Source organism: Stegostoma tigrinum, chromosome 12, assembly GCF_030684315.1.
Source record: "Stegostoma tigrinum isolate sSteTig4 chromosome 12, sSteTig4.hap1, whole genome shotgun sequence".
NCBI lineage: Eukaryota > Metazoa > Chordata > Chondrichthyes > Orectolobiformes > Stegostomatidae > Stegostoma > Stegostoma tigrinum.
Window position 1 is genome coordinate 68147880 of NC_081365.1, and position 18101 is coordinate 68165980.

Sequence of the window (18101 nt, forward strand, 5' to 3'; positions counted from 1 at the left end):
GTATATACATCCTTGGGCATTTTCGCCGTGAAGGAAAGAGCACAAAATAAAGCCCAAGTGAAGAATCAGTCATGGAAGTGGCAGAGAAAGAAGATATTAATTCACGGTGCTAACTCTAGACATTCCACAATTATAAATTCTTTTTATTGACATCTTCAAGGATTTGTGACACAGCATTGTTATTACGGCTGCAATAAGAAGATTTGCTGTGCATTGAGTACCAAAGTGCCTGTGAAGGTCAGGTCTCATACTACAGAATTTCTTTTATGGACTGCTGTACTATCTAATTAAGAGTCTTCTCAGTTTCTGAATGGACAGGCTAGGAGATAAGCTTGAAACAACTTTCATAGTATCTTTCACAGTTCTCTGGTGTCTAATTATACCATTCCAACACAGGAACCTGCTCATCTTGAACAAATCCACAACAGCTAGGGTGAAGCAAGAGAAGGAAGGCAAAGCAGAAGAAATAAATGATGCAGCAAGGCAGCTGAACAAACCCAAAGCTCCAGACACTGCAGAACCATTCCATGATCCTCCATGAAAAGGGACATGTCAATCTCCACCATGAAGTTCCCATTAAAAACACACACTGCCACCAAACACTCTTTCTGCAAGGGTAATAAATACAGAACAAAATACATCATTACTAACAAAACAGCACTCTTGTGTTCAGCTATCAACTTAGGCTTTGCACGCTTATCCATAAACAGGATTTTAACTCCCACTTTGCAAAGTACAGGAAGTATTGTTGATAGATGGTGAATGACACCTTGAACTCATGGTACTCTTCCATTCAGTCGAGGTTATTTTCAGGCAATGCATCCTTTCCACAAGGAAACTGATGCCTCTTGCACACGACATCGGTGAGCAGTAAATTGGTTGATGTAGTATGTTATAATTGTGGTAACTAGAGCATCTAAGTATATAAATTAATACACTGGTGACCCTTACTGCTGTAAAAATAACTATTCCTATTGTTGAATTTATCTGTAGGCCATCACTGAAGAGGTGGCTTAGCAGTTTTGATTGTGAAATGTTTCTGAAAACAGGGACCCTAGTCATAATTTGTGAACACAAGTCCTAGGATTAGGTTTAATGTCTACATAAGGGACGGAACAGAAGCACAGTCGTTAGCACTGCTGCCTGACAGCCCCAGGGACCTGGGTTCAATTCCACCCTCAGTCCAACAATGTGCACGACATGCTAAATTGCCAACAGCAATCAGGGATGAGTAGATTAGGTGGGTTATAGGGGGATGGGTCTGGGTGGGATGCTCCAAGGGTCAGTGTGGACTTGTTGAGCAGAAGGGCCTGTTTCCACACTGTAGGAATTCTATGATAATGTCTTTGGTATAGCTGTACCCATTTTTCTTACACTATGTGCAGCACTGCACAACTTTCAGTCACCAGTCATTTTCTTACACTTGTCTTAGCTGGCTTCCACTAGGGTTTCAGGAGGCAATTTCCATTAGGGGACTCCAGTTATACATGACACCAATGGAGCCTCACTGGCTGAGATCAATACATTGTGGAGCTGGAGGAACACAGATCTGGCCGCATCAGAGGTGCAGCAGAGTCGACGCTTTGAGCCTAGACCCTTCATTCTGGGCCCAAAGCATCAACTCTTCTGTTCCTCTAATGCTGCCTGACCTGTTGTGTTCCTCCAGCTCCATGGCGTATTGACTGATTCCAGCATCTGCCATTCTTGCTACTTGACTGGCTGAGATACCCAGTGCTTGCAACTGGTTTCAGCAAAAAGACTGTGTTACTCTGCTCATTTTCATCATTTATCTATTTAGTAAAATGAACCTGACCCATATGAAGTTTTTTTAAAAAGATTAATTGATCAAAACAAAACACCAATCCAATTTGTTGGAGGGTAGATTTACTAAAAGCATTTCAAAATCTTGAAGGGTCTGGACTGGCTAGATAGGGAGAAACTATCATTGCTTATAAAAAAGATCAAGAACCAGATGGTGCAGCTTTAAAACATTTTGCAAAAGAAGCAAACGTGAGGCAAGAATAAATGTCTGCGCACAGTGAATGGTCCAGGTTGGAATGCACTGACTTCAAATGCGATGGTGACAGATTCATTTGAGGCACTCAAGAAAACATTGCATTATTATTTAAACTGAAACAATATGGGAGGGCGATGGGAAAAGACAAGAATTTAATTTAAAATGCTCAGGAAGTCCATGCAGACCAAATGGTACCTTGTACACCCCAACAATTTAATGATTCTGTGGAAAAAGAATTTAGCTTAGTACAAAGTTCAGCCAATGCTTGTCACTAAGCAACCATCAGGCGGCTGAGGTTGGTTGGCTCTCCAAGCTGGCTCATTTGTGTCTCTCTCCTAATTTGATTCATTTAATGATGACAAAGGTGTCATCTAAGCAGCCATAGTTTAGGTTGGATTTGCAGCAGGGCAGTCCTTTCCAGTCTTTGTATCACTGCTTCTGCAACCCATGGGATTGCCCATCTCCAGGCTCATAGCAGAAGCAGTGATGCAAAGACTGGAAAGGACTGCCCTTTCGCAAATCCAATCTAAACTATGGATATGATATGTTTGTCATCATTGAAAAGGACCAAATTAGAACAGAGACAAAAACTCAAACAACATCCTCACCGGAATAAAATTCACCAGAGAGGAGAAGAACAAACAACTCCCATTCCTGGATGTCATGGTACAGCACAAGACAAATGGGGAACTGCAAATGAAAGTACACTGAAAAACCACACACAGATACCAGGTATTGAACTTCAACAGTAACCATCCCAGCACACACAAACGAAGCTGCGTGCGAACACTATTTAAAAGGGCAACAACACACTGCAGAAACATGGAACTAAACCAAGAGGAGGAGGCATACCTCTTCCAAAGTGTTTAAGGATAATGGATATCCAAAGAACTGAGTCAGGAGATGCCTACACAAACAGCATCAGAAGGATTCTACAGGCCCCGACACACTCATCACACTACCCTTCATCAGGAACATGTCAGAACTCACCACATGACTTCTACAACCGCTGGGCATCAGAATGGCACACAAGCCCACATAAACCCTACGACAAGTGCTCACCCGAACTAAAGACCCACTCCCCGCCATGGACAGGACCACTGTCATCTACAAGATCCCCTGCAGAGACTGCAAGAAACACTACATCGGACAAACAGGAAGGAAACTAACAACAAGAGTACATGAACACCAATTTGCTACAAAAAGACATGAGCAATACTCACTCATCTCATTCCACGTGGACGAGGAGAACCATGACTTGGACTGGGACAACACCAAGATCCTGGGGCAGGCAAGGCAGAGACAAGCACGAGAATTCCTGGAAACATGGCACCCCTCGAAGCATGCTATTTATAAACACATTGAACTCGATCCCATATACATTCCACCGTGGAGGAAACCTGGAAGTGAGGCAATCCATCGCAACAGACCCCAGAGTTTAAAAACCATGGGGGAAAACACACCAAGGCTTCATCAGAGGCGTCTGTGATACAACAAACCAGCTCGGCGAACCAACCAATCTCGACACCCACAACCCAAGCTACAGATCTACTCCAAAACCTTAAAAACCATCAGGTGGTTTGGGAGAACTGTAACCAGTGTTTTTTTTAAATCTTCTGATACAAAGCAAACAACTCACAACCTAAACTGAGCAACTGCCTCCAAATCAGAAATTGTGAGAAAGGGTCACTTGACCCAAAACGTTAACTCCGATTTCTCTCCACAGATGCTGCCAGATCTTGAGCCTTTCCAGCAATTCCAATTTTTGTCTGCCTCCAAGTGAGGCCTAAATGTATCAGAAATGGGGGAAGAATATTAAAAAAAGCAATTTCATCAATTTAACTATTTTCTACAGCATCAAATTATTTACAAATCACAGGTTACAAATGATTACCTAATTTACTTCTATAAACAGTTTAAGGTATTATTTAACAAAAAAATAGTGGTCATCTTTTGAAATAATGCTGCAGTACTGAAAACACCTTTGACAGCACTATGGACTTGGCAATTATAAATGGCAGAGTGTTTTCTTCTTTTCACGCATGTAAATGTCAAAGATCCAATTATTATTTAATTGAATTGTGGGGCAGCTGGTCACTCTTGGGTATTAAATGACATACATGAAACAAAATTAATTTCAAATACAAAATATTCCAGACACAGCTGTATTGCTTTCACGCAAACAAAAGCCTAAGAATACCGTATCAGTAGATTTATATTTAAAAAGATTGAACTCATTTTTCATTTTTCAATTAGTTCTAAGTTCACTCTGACCCAATGTCAGAGTCTAATTTTTCACCAAGACACACAGTTCTCACACGAAAACATGATTAAAATTGAAGTTATGCTATGGAAATCTTAGAGTTTATTAAGATTCAATAAATTACTCTGGCCTTTATTTAGAACAAAGAGCAATATTTACTTTGAAAGAACTGAACCTTAAGCCTTTTAGCTTATTTTAAATTTCAAATCATATAACACAACTGAATGCAAAAGGTACATACACTAAAATAGTAAGTTATGGTTTTAGAAGTTTTTGACCAAAATTTGCAGTAAAGTTAAGCCAGAACTCTAAAACATTGCACAATGCAACCCTCAAATGAAGACTGCTACATTCATTATATAACAATTTGTTGGAATACTATTTATTTCAAGTTTAGGTCTGCAACACTTGGCCTAAAACTACAGACACTTGAATTTAGTTTGCCAAAATAAAACAATAAAAAAAAGACTTTTTTTGAACAAAAGGACATACCCTACGGCCTTCATTTGGATTGATACACTCTTGGCACACAAAAGGTATGCAGGCAAACAAAGGCCTACATCTCAGTTCAATTTAGCAGTAAAGTTTTGCTTAAAAAAAGGATTTCACGCTCCAGCACTGCTCACCGTGGTTTGTGTTTTACTTCTTCTTAAACTTCTACCAGTTTAGGAGCCTTGAATTTCCTTTCTAGATTTCCTCTGTCGACTGCACTTTTTTCTGCCTGCTAGCTCATCAACAAAGCTCATGCTGACTGAGGCTCCACCAGCAAACAGCATGTCTAGGATATTTGCATTTGTTTGGTTGGTTAGAGGATGGGGGTGGTGTGGGGGAAAGAGGGGCAACTTGGGTTTTAAAGTAATATGTATATTGTGTGCAAGCCACAGTGACAGTGCTCATCAGTCACCTGCTCCCGCTATCTCCACCCCCACTTTGCAGAAGGCTATAAGGTTAAAATGGGTCACAGATCCACAAAGGGCCGAAAACCAAATTGGTCATTTGCATCTGTAGACAAAAGTGTCTATTCTGAAGCATAAGCGATGAAACCAAACCAAAAAGATGTGGATTAGATTCTGATGGAATGAGATTTTGACAGTCAACTGGTTTGTTTTAAGATTTTTTTTTGGAAATTTATAATTATTTATCTGATTGAATCAGTAAGTAGATAGAGGAGCCAGCAAAATACGCATTTAGTCTTGCACTCAAATCAGAAGCTACCATGAATAGACTTATGCAGCAATGAAGTCAACTGTCAAAGGTAATATTTAAACTATGCAACAGGGATTGTACTTGTCAAATATAAACTACTATTATCAAAACGGCTAAAGTCTCTAAGGCTATGTTATCGGCCAAATATTGTAAAGTTCAAGTTCATAAACTTTTTTTTGTCTGCTTAATTGATGATTGACTATCTCCAAGTGTCATAAATATTAAGTAAAGCAATTTTCTCAATATAAATAAACAATTTTGGCAGAGTAGAAAGTTATTTATAAATCAGGGTAGGTTACAGATGATTCCTTAAACTGTCTTTAATAATAAAGACATGAATATTTAGTTTATTAACTTAATTTTAATTCTTTTCCTTCAAATACTTCAAAAAGGCCTCCACAAAATCTTAACAGTACCTTGATCTAATTGCTTTCATGAGGAAAGCTGATTATCTAGAATGCATTTAATTAGCAATTCATTGTATGGCTCAAGGCAAGGGTTAACAATCTGCAGGACAAAAAATAAAGTGTAGAAAATGACTAAAACGCTGATTACTACACAGACATTTTTTTGAAAATCACTTTTTTTAAAAATCCTCCATGGCATAGAAAATAAATGAATCTTGAGCATATGGTAACATCATTTTGTTTCAATCAGAGCCTGAGGTCCCCTTGAAGAATAATTTTGCTATCTAATCAGTGAAGGTCCTACGTTCACTGTAGGCCCTACACTCTAGCCTTCCTGACAGCACCAGATTTTCATGTAAGAACAAAGAATCTCTGTCTTATTGGCTCAAATGAATATGTCACATCTCTCCTCCCTGTCTCATAAAAAAGATTTAAAGGCAGCCATATAGTATGCTCTGAATAGCATTTAAGAATGTAATTTGAAGAAACAGGATGCAGTCTGCAAAGAAGAATCTGTCATTCTGTGTTTGCAAGTCCTGAGGTATCATTTCACAAATTCCCTCCTTGATGAGGCCTACAATGAAATTGTACTCAGTTGTCAGTTTCAGATAAACACAGCCTCAGCACCGATTCCAAAAATCAAACCTTTTCTGCTATCTCTGATTATTTGTTTCCAAAAACAATTCAAACTCATACCCATACCCCTGAGCTAACCGGTGCCTTCTTCAAATGAAAACAAAATTTTAATGGAGCAACATAATGGAAAGAAATTATCAATGAATTACTGAAGACTCAACAGCATTTGATGAAAAGATTGATACCTTTGGTTTGCCCATTAATAGAAATGCTCAAACCATTAGTTATTTTGGTATTCATAATGGAACTGTGCCATATGACAGAAAGAGTCAACGTAGTTAATTTAAGTTGGGGATCTTCATAGAGCACCCAAGGGGCTGTAAAGGTTTCCCATCACAACCCAGGCTCCAGATCAGCTAATTTCCTCACTAACTATTGATTGACAACTGTCCTGGTCATCAGAATACCAGTCATGTCATCGACCTGATCTCTCCCTTCTTCTCATAAGCCCTCATTCGCAAAGTGTACTGAAATATTTATTTTTCACATATCCAAGAATTACTTTTTCACTTTTTCACAGCATGGTTCAATTTTCATTATTCTCTCCCAAATGCTCCTCTTCCTGCCCTTGCCTGCCAGTCCCTTCCACCTCTTGCCTTGCTCTTGAATTGTATGTACTGACTATTCTGTCTAAATTAACAGTGTGCATGGGGATCACAGCATTTATAGAGTGGGGTTTCTACTCTGGGAGACAGCAAGTGCCCCAATGTATACAGCATTTCTTATTCTGTACTGCAGAGGTTGCTGGGTCAGTACAGCAAATAATGCAAAGCTGGATCTTCAGTGGCAACAAAACCAAACTATTAAGCCAGATTAAACATGTCAAAGATGTTGTCACAGCATCAGAACAACTACACAGTACCAACAATATGTTTCATATCCAATAATATAGAAAGAACTGATGTTCAATTTAAAACCTGAAGATACCTTGTTTACAAGGGGTCCATGAAATTTTAAAGAAAACACTCCTATAACCTAAAAGTTCTTCTGTAAACACTGATGCATTGTATCATGACAAGGTCCTTGTCACACCATCCAGCACTAACACTGAAGAAAAATCAGGAAGGCAACTCAGGTGGCAATGAAAGTACTCAGCAGGCGACTGCAGCGTAATGGGTTCGTCACAAGACATAACCCAGATACGCAAGTTGACATGCTGGAACATGTTTTTGAATCCCACCATGACAGCTGGTGAAAAAATTTACTTCATGTAGCAATCATGGAACATGAAGCCAGTCTTAATAATATTGACCATAAAAAATTATTAATTGCTGTAAAATATTGCTAAGAGAAACTCAGCTGTCCTCCTTACCCAGTCAAGCCTACATGTGACTCTGATCCTCAGCAATGTAGTTGCTACTTAACTACCTGCAGGAATGGCCTGGCAAGCAAGACAATTTAAAGGTAACTAGGGAGGGACTACAAATATTGACAATGCCAGAGTTGTCCACATCCACAAAATAATAGAAAACAACAAAAAAAATCTTGCAATACAACCACTACTCTCACATGACAAGTTGTTCACTCCACTTCAAAGCAAAAGGCTGTGTTTTGAAAACACATTCATGGAGGCTTCTGATTAAAAAGACTCCCTGAGAAATTCAACCATATTTCTGACTTTGATAACATGATTACTACCATAAACTGGGTTGGCATTTACAAAATATTCTCACCCAAAAAAAACAAATCCCTGGAAACCTCAAAAACAAGACATTGTGCCTTTTAAAATACCAAATGTCTACTACACACCATACAATTTGGCATGTTTAAGCGAAATGTACATGTTTTTGCATACACAATTCACCGTGAGTTTTCCACTAGTCGCAAATTTCAACCTTTATCAGAGTTGTGCTCAACAGTGGTGACCACAAGCACAGCTTGCAATATGAAATCAACAAGCCATTAATACCACATTTGCGATGTCGTGGGAATTAATAATTTTTGACCACATAAAATAATCTTAAATATTCTTTCCTATGTGCCACTGGTAGGTCAGCATTTGTTACACAGCCTTAACTGTACTCAAGGTGTGGTCAGGTGCTTTCTTCAAATTGTGCAATCGTCTGGTTTCACAATTAAGTAACATGATTTTGATCCAGGGACATCTTAAGACAGCTTGTGGCTTGGAGGGTGCTTCTAGATGGCAGTTCTTGGGTGGGTAGGTGCTTTCAAGGGAGCTTTCATGAAATGCTGCAGTGCTTCTTACAGATGACAAGCACTGAAGCCACTGTGCAGTGATGGGAGTGGGTCTTTAAGGCGGTGGATAGGGCACAGATCAAGAGGGCTGCATTCTCCTGGACTGTATTAAGCTTCAAGCTGTCGTTTCCATAGCAAGGGCAGTTATCTCAAGTTCATCACTTCTGTCCAAATTTGCATTACGGCTGTAATGAGGTTGGAAGCCAAATGCTGTGACAGAAGGTGAACTGAAAATTGATGAGTAGGTTATTGCAGTTTATGTGCCACTTGATTGGACTGTCAAAGGCATCTTCCATCATGAGAATAGATCAGTGGGATGGTAATTAACTCGATCTGATTGGACCTGCTCTGTGGAAAAGGCTGGCTTCCTGTTGTAAACATGAGATAATATGACACAACCAAAAACACTTCAACTAATGGGTAGCAAATAATTATTTGAAAGAAAGCTAAGTGTCATGATTTTAATCTTTCAAAATTATTACAGGAGATTCTGAAGATCAGAGAACTTCAAAAAACGAATCATGCCCAATGCAAAGTTTGCTCCAGATGTTTTGAACTCGTTCAAAAAGTTAGAAATTGGTCATGCATCCAGATTAAATGAATCACCAATTTATTGTCCATTTCTGATATTTGGGGCCTTTAAAATATAAAAGTGTAATTAATTAATAGGCACATTTCAAATTAATTTTATATATTTAAAAAGTAGTACTTGAGTTCTGTACACCAATACAACCAGTAAATCATTCTGTTCAGCTTCTCTTCAACAAAATATTCACTAATTTGCAACTTGTTCCTTAGATAAGGGACAAAACACTGGTTTGTTTCAAATAAACCCATTCAAATCATACGAGTAAGTAATAAGCTGGTACATTTTGAAATATAATAGGGATGTTTATAACAGAAAATATTTCAAATTTACAGTCTAAAATACTCGCCAACTGCTCAGGTTTATTGAACATTTACATCTGACAAAATGCAAATAAACTCAAGGATGAACATGAACAAGAAGCATGTTAAAACTAGTTTAATTGTGAAACCAAATTTGTACCCAGACTGCTAATTATAGCCAATGCTGTAATATAAGACCTCATGATCAACTGTGCACAGACCCCTTCTTTCTGGAAAAACAAATTCAGTATATTTCCTAAGACTGAAAGATGTAGAAGCAAAACAGGGGACTTGGCTTGCTCAGTCAACTCCACAATTCAAAGAGACCTGGCTGACCTGATAGTTCTCAACCCCATCCCTCTGCCTTATCCCCACAACACTTGATTCCCTTACTGATCAACAAACTAGCTTAACCTTGAATATACTTAACAAACCAGTATTGAAAACCCTCTGATGAAAACAATCCTCAGATTCTGCAGCCTCTAGAAGTTGAAATTTTCTTATCTGTCTTACATGGGTGATCCCTTAATCTAAGAATATGTCCTCTAGTCCTACACTCTTGCCCAAATGTGGGGGGGGGAAACTGTCTACCTACTATTGAGCCCCTCAACGTTCTTCAGTTTCAATAAATTTGCCTCAAATTCTTCTAAATTCTCAAGTACACAGGCTCAATAAACTCTCATGAGAAAACCCTGCCATGCAGGTTCAACCTGGTAAAGCCTGTCTGGACTTCAACCTTACATCACGTTCCCTTTGTTTAAGGGGACCAAAACGATTCACACTATTCTTGGGATGATGTAAACTCATGCCTTGATTTCTTGACCAAGGATTCCTTATTTTCATACTCCATTCCCTTTGAAATAAAGGCCATCATATGTATGCCTTCCCTATTTCTTGCTAAATGTGGATACTAGCTTTTTACAATTCAGGCACAAGGAACCCAAGATAATAAAATGTGAGGCTGGATGAACACAGCAGGCCAAGCAGCATCTCAGGAGCACAAAAGCTGACGTTTCAGGCCTAGACCCTTCATCAGAGAGGGGGATGGGGGGAGGGAACTGGAATAAATAGGGAGAGAGGGGGAGGCGGACCGAAGATGGAGAGTAAAGAGTAAAGGTGGAGAGAGTGTAGGTGGGGAGGTAGGGAGGGGATAGGTCAGTCCAGGGAAGACGGACAGGTCAAGGAGGTGGGACGAGGTTAGTAGGTAGCTGGGGGTGCGGCTTGGGGTGGGAGGAAGGGATGGGTGAGAGGAAGAACCGGTTAGGGAGGCAGAGACAGGTTGGACTGGTTTTGGGATGCAGTGGGTGGGGGGGGAAGAGCTGGGCTGGTTGTGTGGTGCAGTGGGGGGAGGGGACGAACTGGGCTGGTTTAGGGATGCAGTAGGAGAAGGGGAGATTTTGAAACTGGTGAAGTCCACATTGATACCATATGGCTGCAGGGTTCCCAGGCGGAATATGAGTTGCTGTTCCTGCAACCTTCGGGTGGCATCATTATGGCACTGCAGGAGGCCCATGATGGACATGTCATCTAGAGAATGGGAGGGGGAGTGGAAATGGTTTGCGACTGGGAGGTGCAGTTGTTTGTTGCGGACTGAGCGGAGGTGTTCTGCAAAGCGGTCCCCAAGCCTCCGCTTGGTTTCCCCAATGTAGAGGAAGCCGCACCGGGTACAGCGGATGCAGTATACCACATTGGCAGATGTGCAGATGAACCTCTGCTTAATGTGGAATGTCATCTTGGGGCCTGGGATGGGGGTGAGGGAGGAGGTGTGGGGACAAGTGTAGCATTTCCTGCGGTTGCAGGGGAAGGTGCCGGGTGTGGTGGGGTTGGAGGGCAGTGTGGAGCGAACAAGAGAGTCACGGAGAGAGTGGTCTCTCCGGAAAGCTGACAGGGGAGGGGATGGAAAAATGTCTTGGGTGGTGGGGTCGGATTGTAAATGGCGGAAGTGTCGGAGGATAATGCGTTGTATCCGGAGGTTGGTAGGGTGGTGTGTGAGAACGAGGGGGATCCTCTTGGGGCGGTTGTGACGGGGGCGGGGTGTGAGGGATGTGTTGCGGGAAATACAGGAGACGCGGTCAAGGGCGTTCTCGATCACTGTGGGGGGAAAGTTGCGGTCCTTGAAGAACTTGGACATCTGGGATGTGCGGGAGTGGAATGTCTTATCGTGGGAGCAGATGCGGCGGAGGCGGAGGAATTGGGAATAGGGGATGGAATTTTTGCAGGAGGGTGGGTGGGAGGAGGTGTATTCCAGGTAGCTGTGGGAGTCAGTGGGCTTGAAATGGACATCAGTTACAAGCTGGTTGCCTGAGATGGAGACTGAGAGGTCCAGGAAGGTGAGGGATGTGCTGGAGATGGCCCAGGTGAACTGAAGGTTGGGGTGGAAGGTGTTGGTGAAGTGGATGAACTGTTCGAGCTCATCTGGGGAGCAAGAGGCGGCGCCAATACAGTCATCAATGTACCGGAGGAAGAGGTGGGGTTTGGGGCCTGTGTAGGTGTGGAAGAGGGACTGTTCCACGTAACCTACACCTTGTCCCCACACCTCCTCCCTCACCCCCATCCCAGGCCCCAAGATGACATTCCACATTAAGCAGAGGTTCACCTGCACATCTGCCAATGTGGTATACTGCATCCACTGTACCCGGTGCGGCTTCCTCTACATTGGGGAAACCAAGCGGAGGCTTGGGGACCGCTTTGCAGAACACCTCCGCTCAGTCCGCAACAAACAACTGCACCTCCCAGTCGCAAACCATTTCCACTCCCCCTCCCATTCTCTAGATGACATGTCCATCATGGGCCTCCTGCGGTGCCACAATGATGCCACCCGAAGGTTGCAGGAACAGCAACTCATATTCCGCCTGGGAACCCTGCAGCCATATGGTATCAATGTGGACTTCACCAGTTTCAAAATCTCCCCTTCTCCTACTGCATCCCTAAACCAGCCCAGTTCGTCCCCTCCCCCCACTGCACCACACAACCAGCCCAGCTCTTCCCCCCCACCCACTGCATCCCAAAACCAGTCCAACCTGTCTCTGCCTCCCTAACCGGTTCTTCCTCTCACCCATCCCTTCCTCCCACCCCAAGCCGCACCCCCAGCTACCTACTAACCTCATCCCACCTCCTTGACCTGTCCGTCTTCCCTGGACTGACCTATCCCCTCCCTACCTCCCCACCTACACTCTCTCCACCTATCTTCTTTACTTTCCATCTTCGGTCCGCCTCCCCCTCTCTCCCTATTTATTCCAGTTCCCTCCCCCCATCCCCCTCTCTGATGAAGGGTCTAGGCCCGAAACGTCAGCTTTTGTGCTCCTGAGATGCTGCTTGGCCTGCTGTGTTCATCCAGCCTCGCATTTTATTATCTTGGAATTCTCCAGCATCTGCAGTTCCCATTATCTCTGATACAAGGAACCCAAATTCCTTTGCACTGCAGATTTCTAAAGTTGCTCCCCATATACATATTTTATAAATAATATTCAAAAGAGAGTGGAGCTGAGAAACAGCAGGTTTGGCAGCATGTGTTGACAGAAGAACAGAATTAACATTGAGTCTAGTGGCCCTTTGTTCAAACTGGACTCGAAATGTTAATTCCATTTTTCTCTTAACAGAGGCCTAGTACCAGACTTAGTATGTTTCAGCCCGACTCTTACATAATAACAACATCTGCAGATCTTTGTACTTATATATTTTTAAATTTAATTAATTTTCAACCCCTCAACTCTTCCTGCCAAGGTTCATAATCTCATATTTATACACAATACATTCTATCTGCCATGTTTTTGTCGACTTAGTTAACCTGTCTACATCCCTTGTTAGAGCCTCATTCTCGCTGCTTGCCGCCCTATTTATTTTTGTGTAATCCACAAACCTGGTCAAAGTACATCCACTTCCCTCATCCAAATCATTAACACATCACAAATTACTGTAGTCCCAAATATCTGTGGCACGCTACTAGGTGCATGTTGCCCCATCCTGAAAATGTCCTTTATCTCAGCAATTTTTAAAAAAATGATTTCATCAATCCTCCATCCATGCTAACATACTAGTCCTGACACCCTGGCTTTATCTGATTAAGGGCCTTACATGTAGTACCTCAGTGAATGCCTTCTGGAAATCCAAATATATTACATCTGCTACTCCCCTTTTTAATTGATCTGCTTGTTACCACCTCAACGAAATTTAGTATATTTGTCAGGCATGTTTTCCCCTTCATGAAACCATGCTGACTCTGCTTCATTTTATTATGCATTTCTAAACGTTCCGGTACTGTATCCTTTATAATAGACTCTAACATTTTTCCAATAATAGATATGATAACTGACTTCGAATTTTTTTTTGACATCTTCTACTTTAAATCAGCTATCACAGTGGTGGTTTTCCAATTCTTTGGGTCATTTCCAGAATCTGTGGCCTATTGGTATTCTACTATCAGGGTGTCAACGTGTCTTTTGTAACTTTCTATAAAATCCTAGGTTGCATATAATCAGGACCAGCTGATGAATTTTAGCTCATTAGTTTCTCTACTAACGAGTACTACTTCTCTTGTGACAGTTATTGTGTTTCCCATCTCCCTTTTGCTCCTTGATTACGTAGTATTTTTAAAATATTATTAGTGTCTTCTTTCATAAAGAGTCTTGCAAAGTATTTATGTACTTCTTCCACTGCTTCCTCGTTCCTCTTGATTATTCCTCCAACCTTGCTCTTGAAGAAGCCTAAGTCCACTCTGGCATCTTATTTTCCTTCCTATTTTAGGAAGTTCTGAATTTTTAAAAATATAAACAGCTTCCCTTCTCAGTTTGCCCAACACTTCCCCCTGGAAAGAAAGGGGAGGTAGAAATTCCTCAAGAATGGCCCAGTTAGCTTGATGTTTGCAGTTGTCAATGTCTTGGAATCTAACATAAAGGAAGTTATAACTAGGCATTTGGAAAGTAGTTAGGAAGAGTCCTCATGGCTTTGTGAAAAGGAAATAGTGTTTAACCAAATTATTGGAACTCGGAGGTAGTAATGTATTCACAAATCACGAGGAGCTCAGACACTGATGTACTATACTTGGATTTTCACAAAGCATTCGGCAAAGTTTCATTGAAAAGGTCACTGTGCAAAGTACAAGCTCATAGTAAGACATCTTCTACTTTAAATAAACTATCACATTGGTGGTTTTCCTCCACTCAGCCAATATAGCATATGTGCTATGCTCACGTGAGCGTGGCACATATGTTATATTGGCTGACTGGAGGAAAACAGAGCTTGCATAAAACAGCAATTTTCAGATTGGCAGAATGTAATGAATGAGGTTCCACAGAGACCTGTAAATGCCATCTCAATTTTTCTACAGTTCATGTCAATGACCGAGATGTGGCAAACAAAGCTTTGGTGGCCAAATCTGCAGATGGCAAAGACAGGTAGGAAAGCATGTTTCCTGCTAACATTCAGCCTGCTTAGATAGGTGAAGCAAATGGTCAAAAATATGGCAGATGGAGTCCAATGTGGGAAATAGTGGTAGGAGATAACAAGGTGTAGAGCTGGATGAACACAGCAGGCCAAACAGCAGCAGGGGAACAGGAAAGTTGATGTTTCAGTCTGGAGCCTTCTTCAGAAATGGGGTAGTGGAAGGGGATTCTGAAATAAAAGAGAGATAGGGGGAAGGGGATGAAAAATGGATAAAAGGAGCAGATAGATGGAGAGGAAATGGACAGGTCAGGGAGGTGGGGATGGAGCCAGTAGAAGTGAATGTAGGTGGGGAGTTAGGGTAGAGGTTGGTCTGTCCAGGGAGAACAGACAGGTCAAGGAGGCAGGGATGAGGCTGGTAGGTAGGAGGTGGGGTGAGGTTTGAGATGGAAGGAGGGGATAGGTGGGAGAAAGGACAGATAGGTTAGGGAGGCGGGAACGAGCTGGGCTGGTTTTGGGATGTGGTCAGAGGCAGGGAGATTTTGAAGCTTGTGAAGTCCACATCGATACCATTGGGCTGCCGGGTTCCTAAGCGAAATATGAGGTGCTGTTCCTGCAACCTTCGGGTGGCATCATTGTGGCACTGGAGGAGGCCCAGGATGGACATTTCATCCAAGGAGTGGGAGGGGGAGTTGAAGTGGTTCTCAACTGGAAGGTGCAGTCATTTGTTGCAAACTGAGCATAGGTGTTCCACAAAGCGGTCTCCAAGCCTCTGCTTGATTTCCCCGATGTACAGGAGGCCACATCGGGAAAGGCAGATACAGTACACCACATTTCACAGATGTGCAGGTGAACATCTGTTTCATGTGGAAGGTCTTCTTGGGGCCTGGGATGGGGATGAGGGGGGAAGGTGTAGGGGCAGGTGTAGCACTTCCTGCGGTTCCAAGTCCTTGTCCTTGAACATAGTTCCTTATTTACACTGAAGCATACCTGACCACACAGACACAAACCAATATGACGGTTGAGCAGAAATATAAAAAAAGTCCATAAACGTACACTGACTATAATGGTGTATTCTAACGCACGCTGTTGGAACAGTCCATAGAAAACAAAGCAGAAGAGCACAGTTGTGTCAGCATATATTCACAACTTCAATACAAGATATTATACAGTATTCACTTGACACAAACTGAACAACTGACCTGTAGAGGTCAACTATATGGCCTTTAACAACATCTACAATGTCAGTTTATAGACATTTAAAAAATTAATATAACATAGAAAAGCTGATATAATATTTATATGATATAGCAAAAGTGTTAAAGGATCCTGCACTCTTCTAAAATAGAGCTCTTCTGAAATTTTAGTGGAAAGTATTCCACAACTTAGAACACTTTTCTGGCAAACTTAGTACAAAATGATAATCCATTTCAAATTCTTACCTCTATTTCCAGGTGGTTGAAGGCCATCTCCCGTCATGCCACACCATCCGACTGGAAAGATATCACGAGAATCATATCTGCACCAATAATCAAATGCGCCTCTCCAGCCATCAAATGTTACGAAAATGTCGTCGCCTTTCACTTCACTGATGGTTGCTGGACAAATCAGATGGGGGTTTTTTCGATCCACTGCTTCTAGTTTCATTCCAACTTTGAAATGATTTTGCTGTGGGCTTGGAGGTTCCTCAAACAGGAAAGAAATTAGTCTTTTTTCTCTCCTGCCCAAGTGCAAACATGAACTTAACATAGAACAAAATGGATTGTAACTCCTTTGAGTAAAAAAAAACTAGCATTTACGGACTGTGACTATAGTTCAGCACTTTCAGATGTGTAATGAACTTCTATAAATGCTGAATGCGTGCAGATATATTATAAATGCACAAATAATGCATTGTTCATTTTAAAAAACGGAAATCCAAAACATAAAGATACCTCACAATTTGGTGAGTTTGAGAGAGTTTTAATTTACACAGCAAAAAATTACAACCCTATTAGAGTTGAAGTCTAATATATGACAGCTGAAGTCTCACAAAAATAAGTGCTATTTTCCCAGGCTTCCCAACAAAGTGAAGCTTTGTTTCTCGAAAGAAGATATGTTACAGTCATTACTTCATTTCATGGTCACAGCTAGCAACAGTGCAACGGGTTTCAAAATTATGTCTATGAAATCCAACATAGCTGGAAAAGTATTCAACTCCATACCCAAAATGCAAGACGAAAAGAAAGAGAGAAAAAACTGGCTTTAAAGACAACAGAGCAGTCTAGAATCCATGTAGAATTTAAATCAAAATGAAGCATTTAGCTCTGCAATATAGTCAAAAGATAGCAGTGCTCATTAGCCAGGACTAAATGTGCAGTTAAAAAGGAAAACAACCATTGAAAGAAGCAAAGATTACAGTACAATAACAAACTGACACTAGCAGCTGATAGAATAAACTCCACTCTTCCAATGCTATGACTTCACCCACACCCAAGCAACACCTTGGCCCAGTTACTGATTCTAAGTTAGTCTTTAAAGTATAAATTTAGGGCTATGTTTACTAATTGTCTCCTTCTCCCCATTCCCTCCTCTGCTGAGCCCCGTTTCAAAACGACATGCATACACTGTGCCTTACTAACTTACGGCATCATATATATTAATTGATGACAGTGTCTGCCATTCATGCATAGTTGCCTGTAGTTCTTTCAGAAAACACTACCTAATTTTATTCAATACATGCAAGGATACAAGCAGAGTTTATTCCCTCATTCGACGCACAGTAAGTTTTTGCATATCTCCTGTTCTGAGCTGATGTTCATTTCTTTGAACAGGACAAATATACACACACAGTGTATTTGTACAGTGCATCATATTCCAAAGTTCATCAGCACCAATACTTGAGTTGTGAAGTGCTATGGAGGAAAGTTTCAGGACATAATTTTGTTTTCCTCAAGGGCTTCCCTTGATATTCCCCAAGGGTTTTTTTAAAATTGTTGGCGACCTGTTTTTCTGTCTCAGTAATTTCATTAGATGTTGCAAACTTTTCTGTATGTTGATATCTGGTGGGCTTGAACTAAAAAGTAGAATTAGAAGAATTATTCATATTCCCAATCATCGTTGCCGCTCC

The 18101-nt window shown here is 41.4% G+C and overlaps 1 protein-coding gene across 5 annotated transcripts in view; it reads right to left on the bottom strand.

Annotated features, from left to right (window-relative positions):
• The window catches only part of scml2 (Scm polycomb group protein like 2), a 101466-nt gene that overhangs the window by 34964 nt on the left and 48401 nt on the right, over positions 1-18101 (bottom strand). For all 5 annotated transcript variants that reach the window (XM_048540754.2, XM_059650408.1, XM_059650407.1 and 2 more), the window contains one exon: positions 16435-16678. In XM_048540754.2, coding sequence (XP_048396711.1) covers positions 16435-16678 — 244 coding nt within the window. The remainder of the gene's footprint in view (positions 1-16434; positions 16679-18101) is intronic.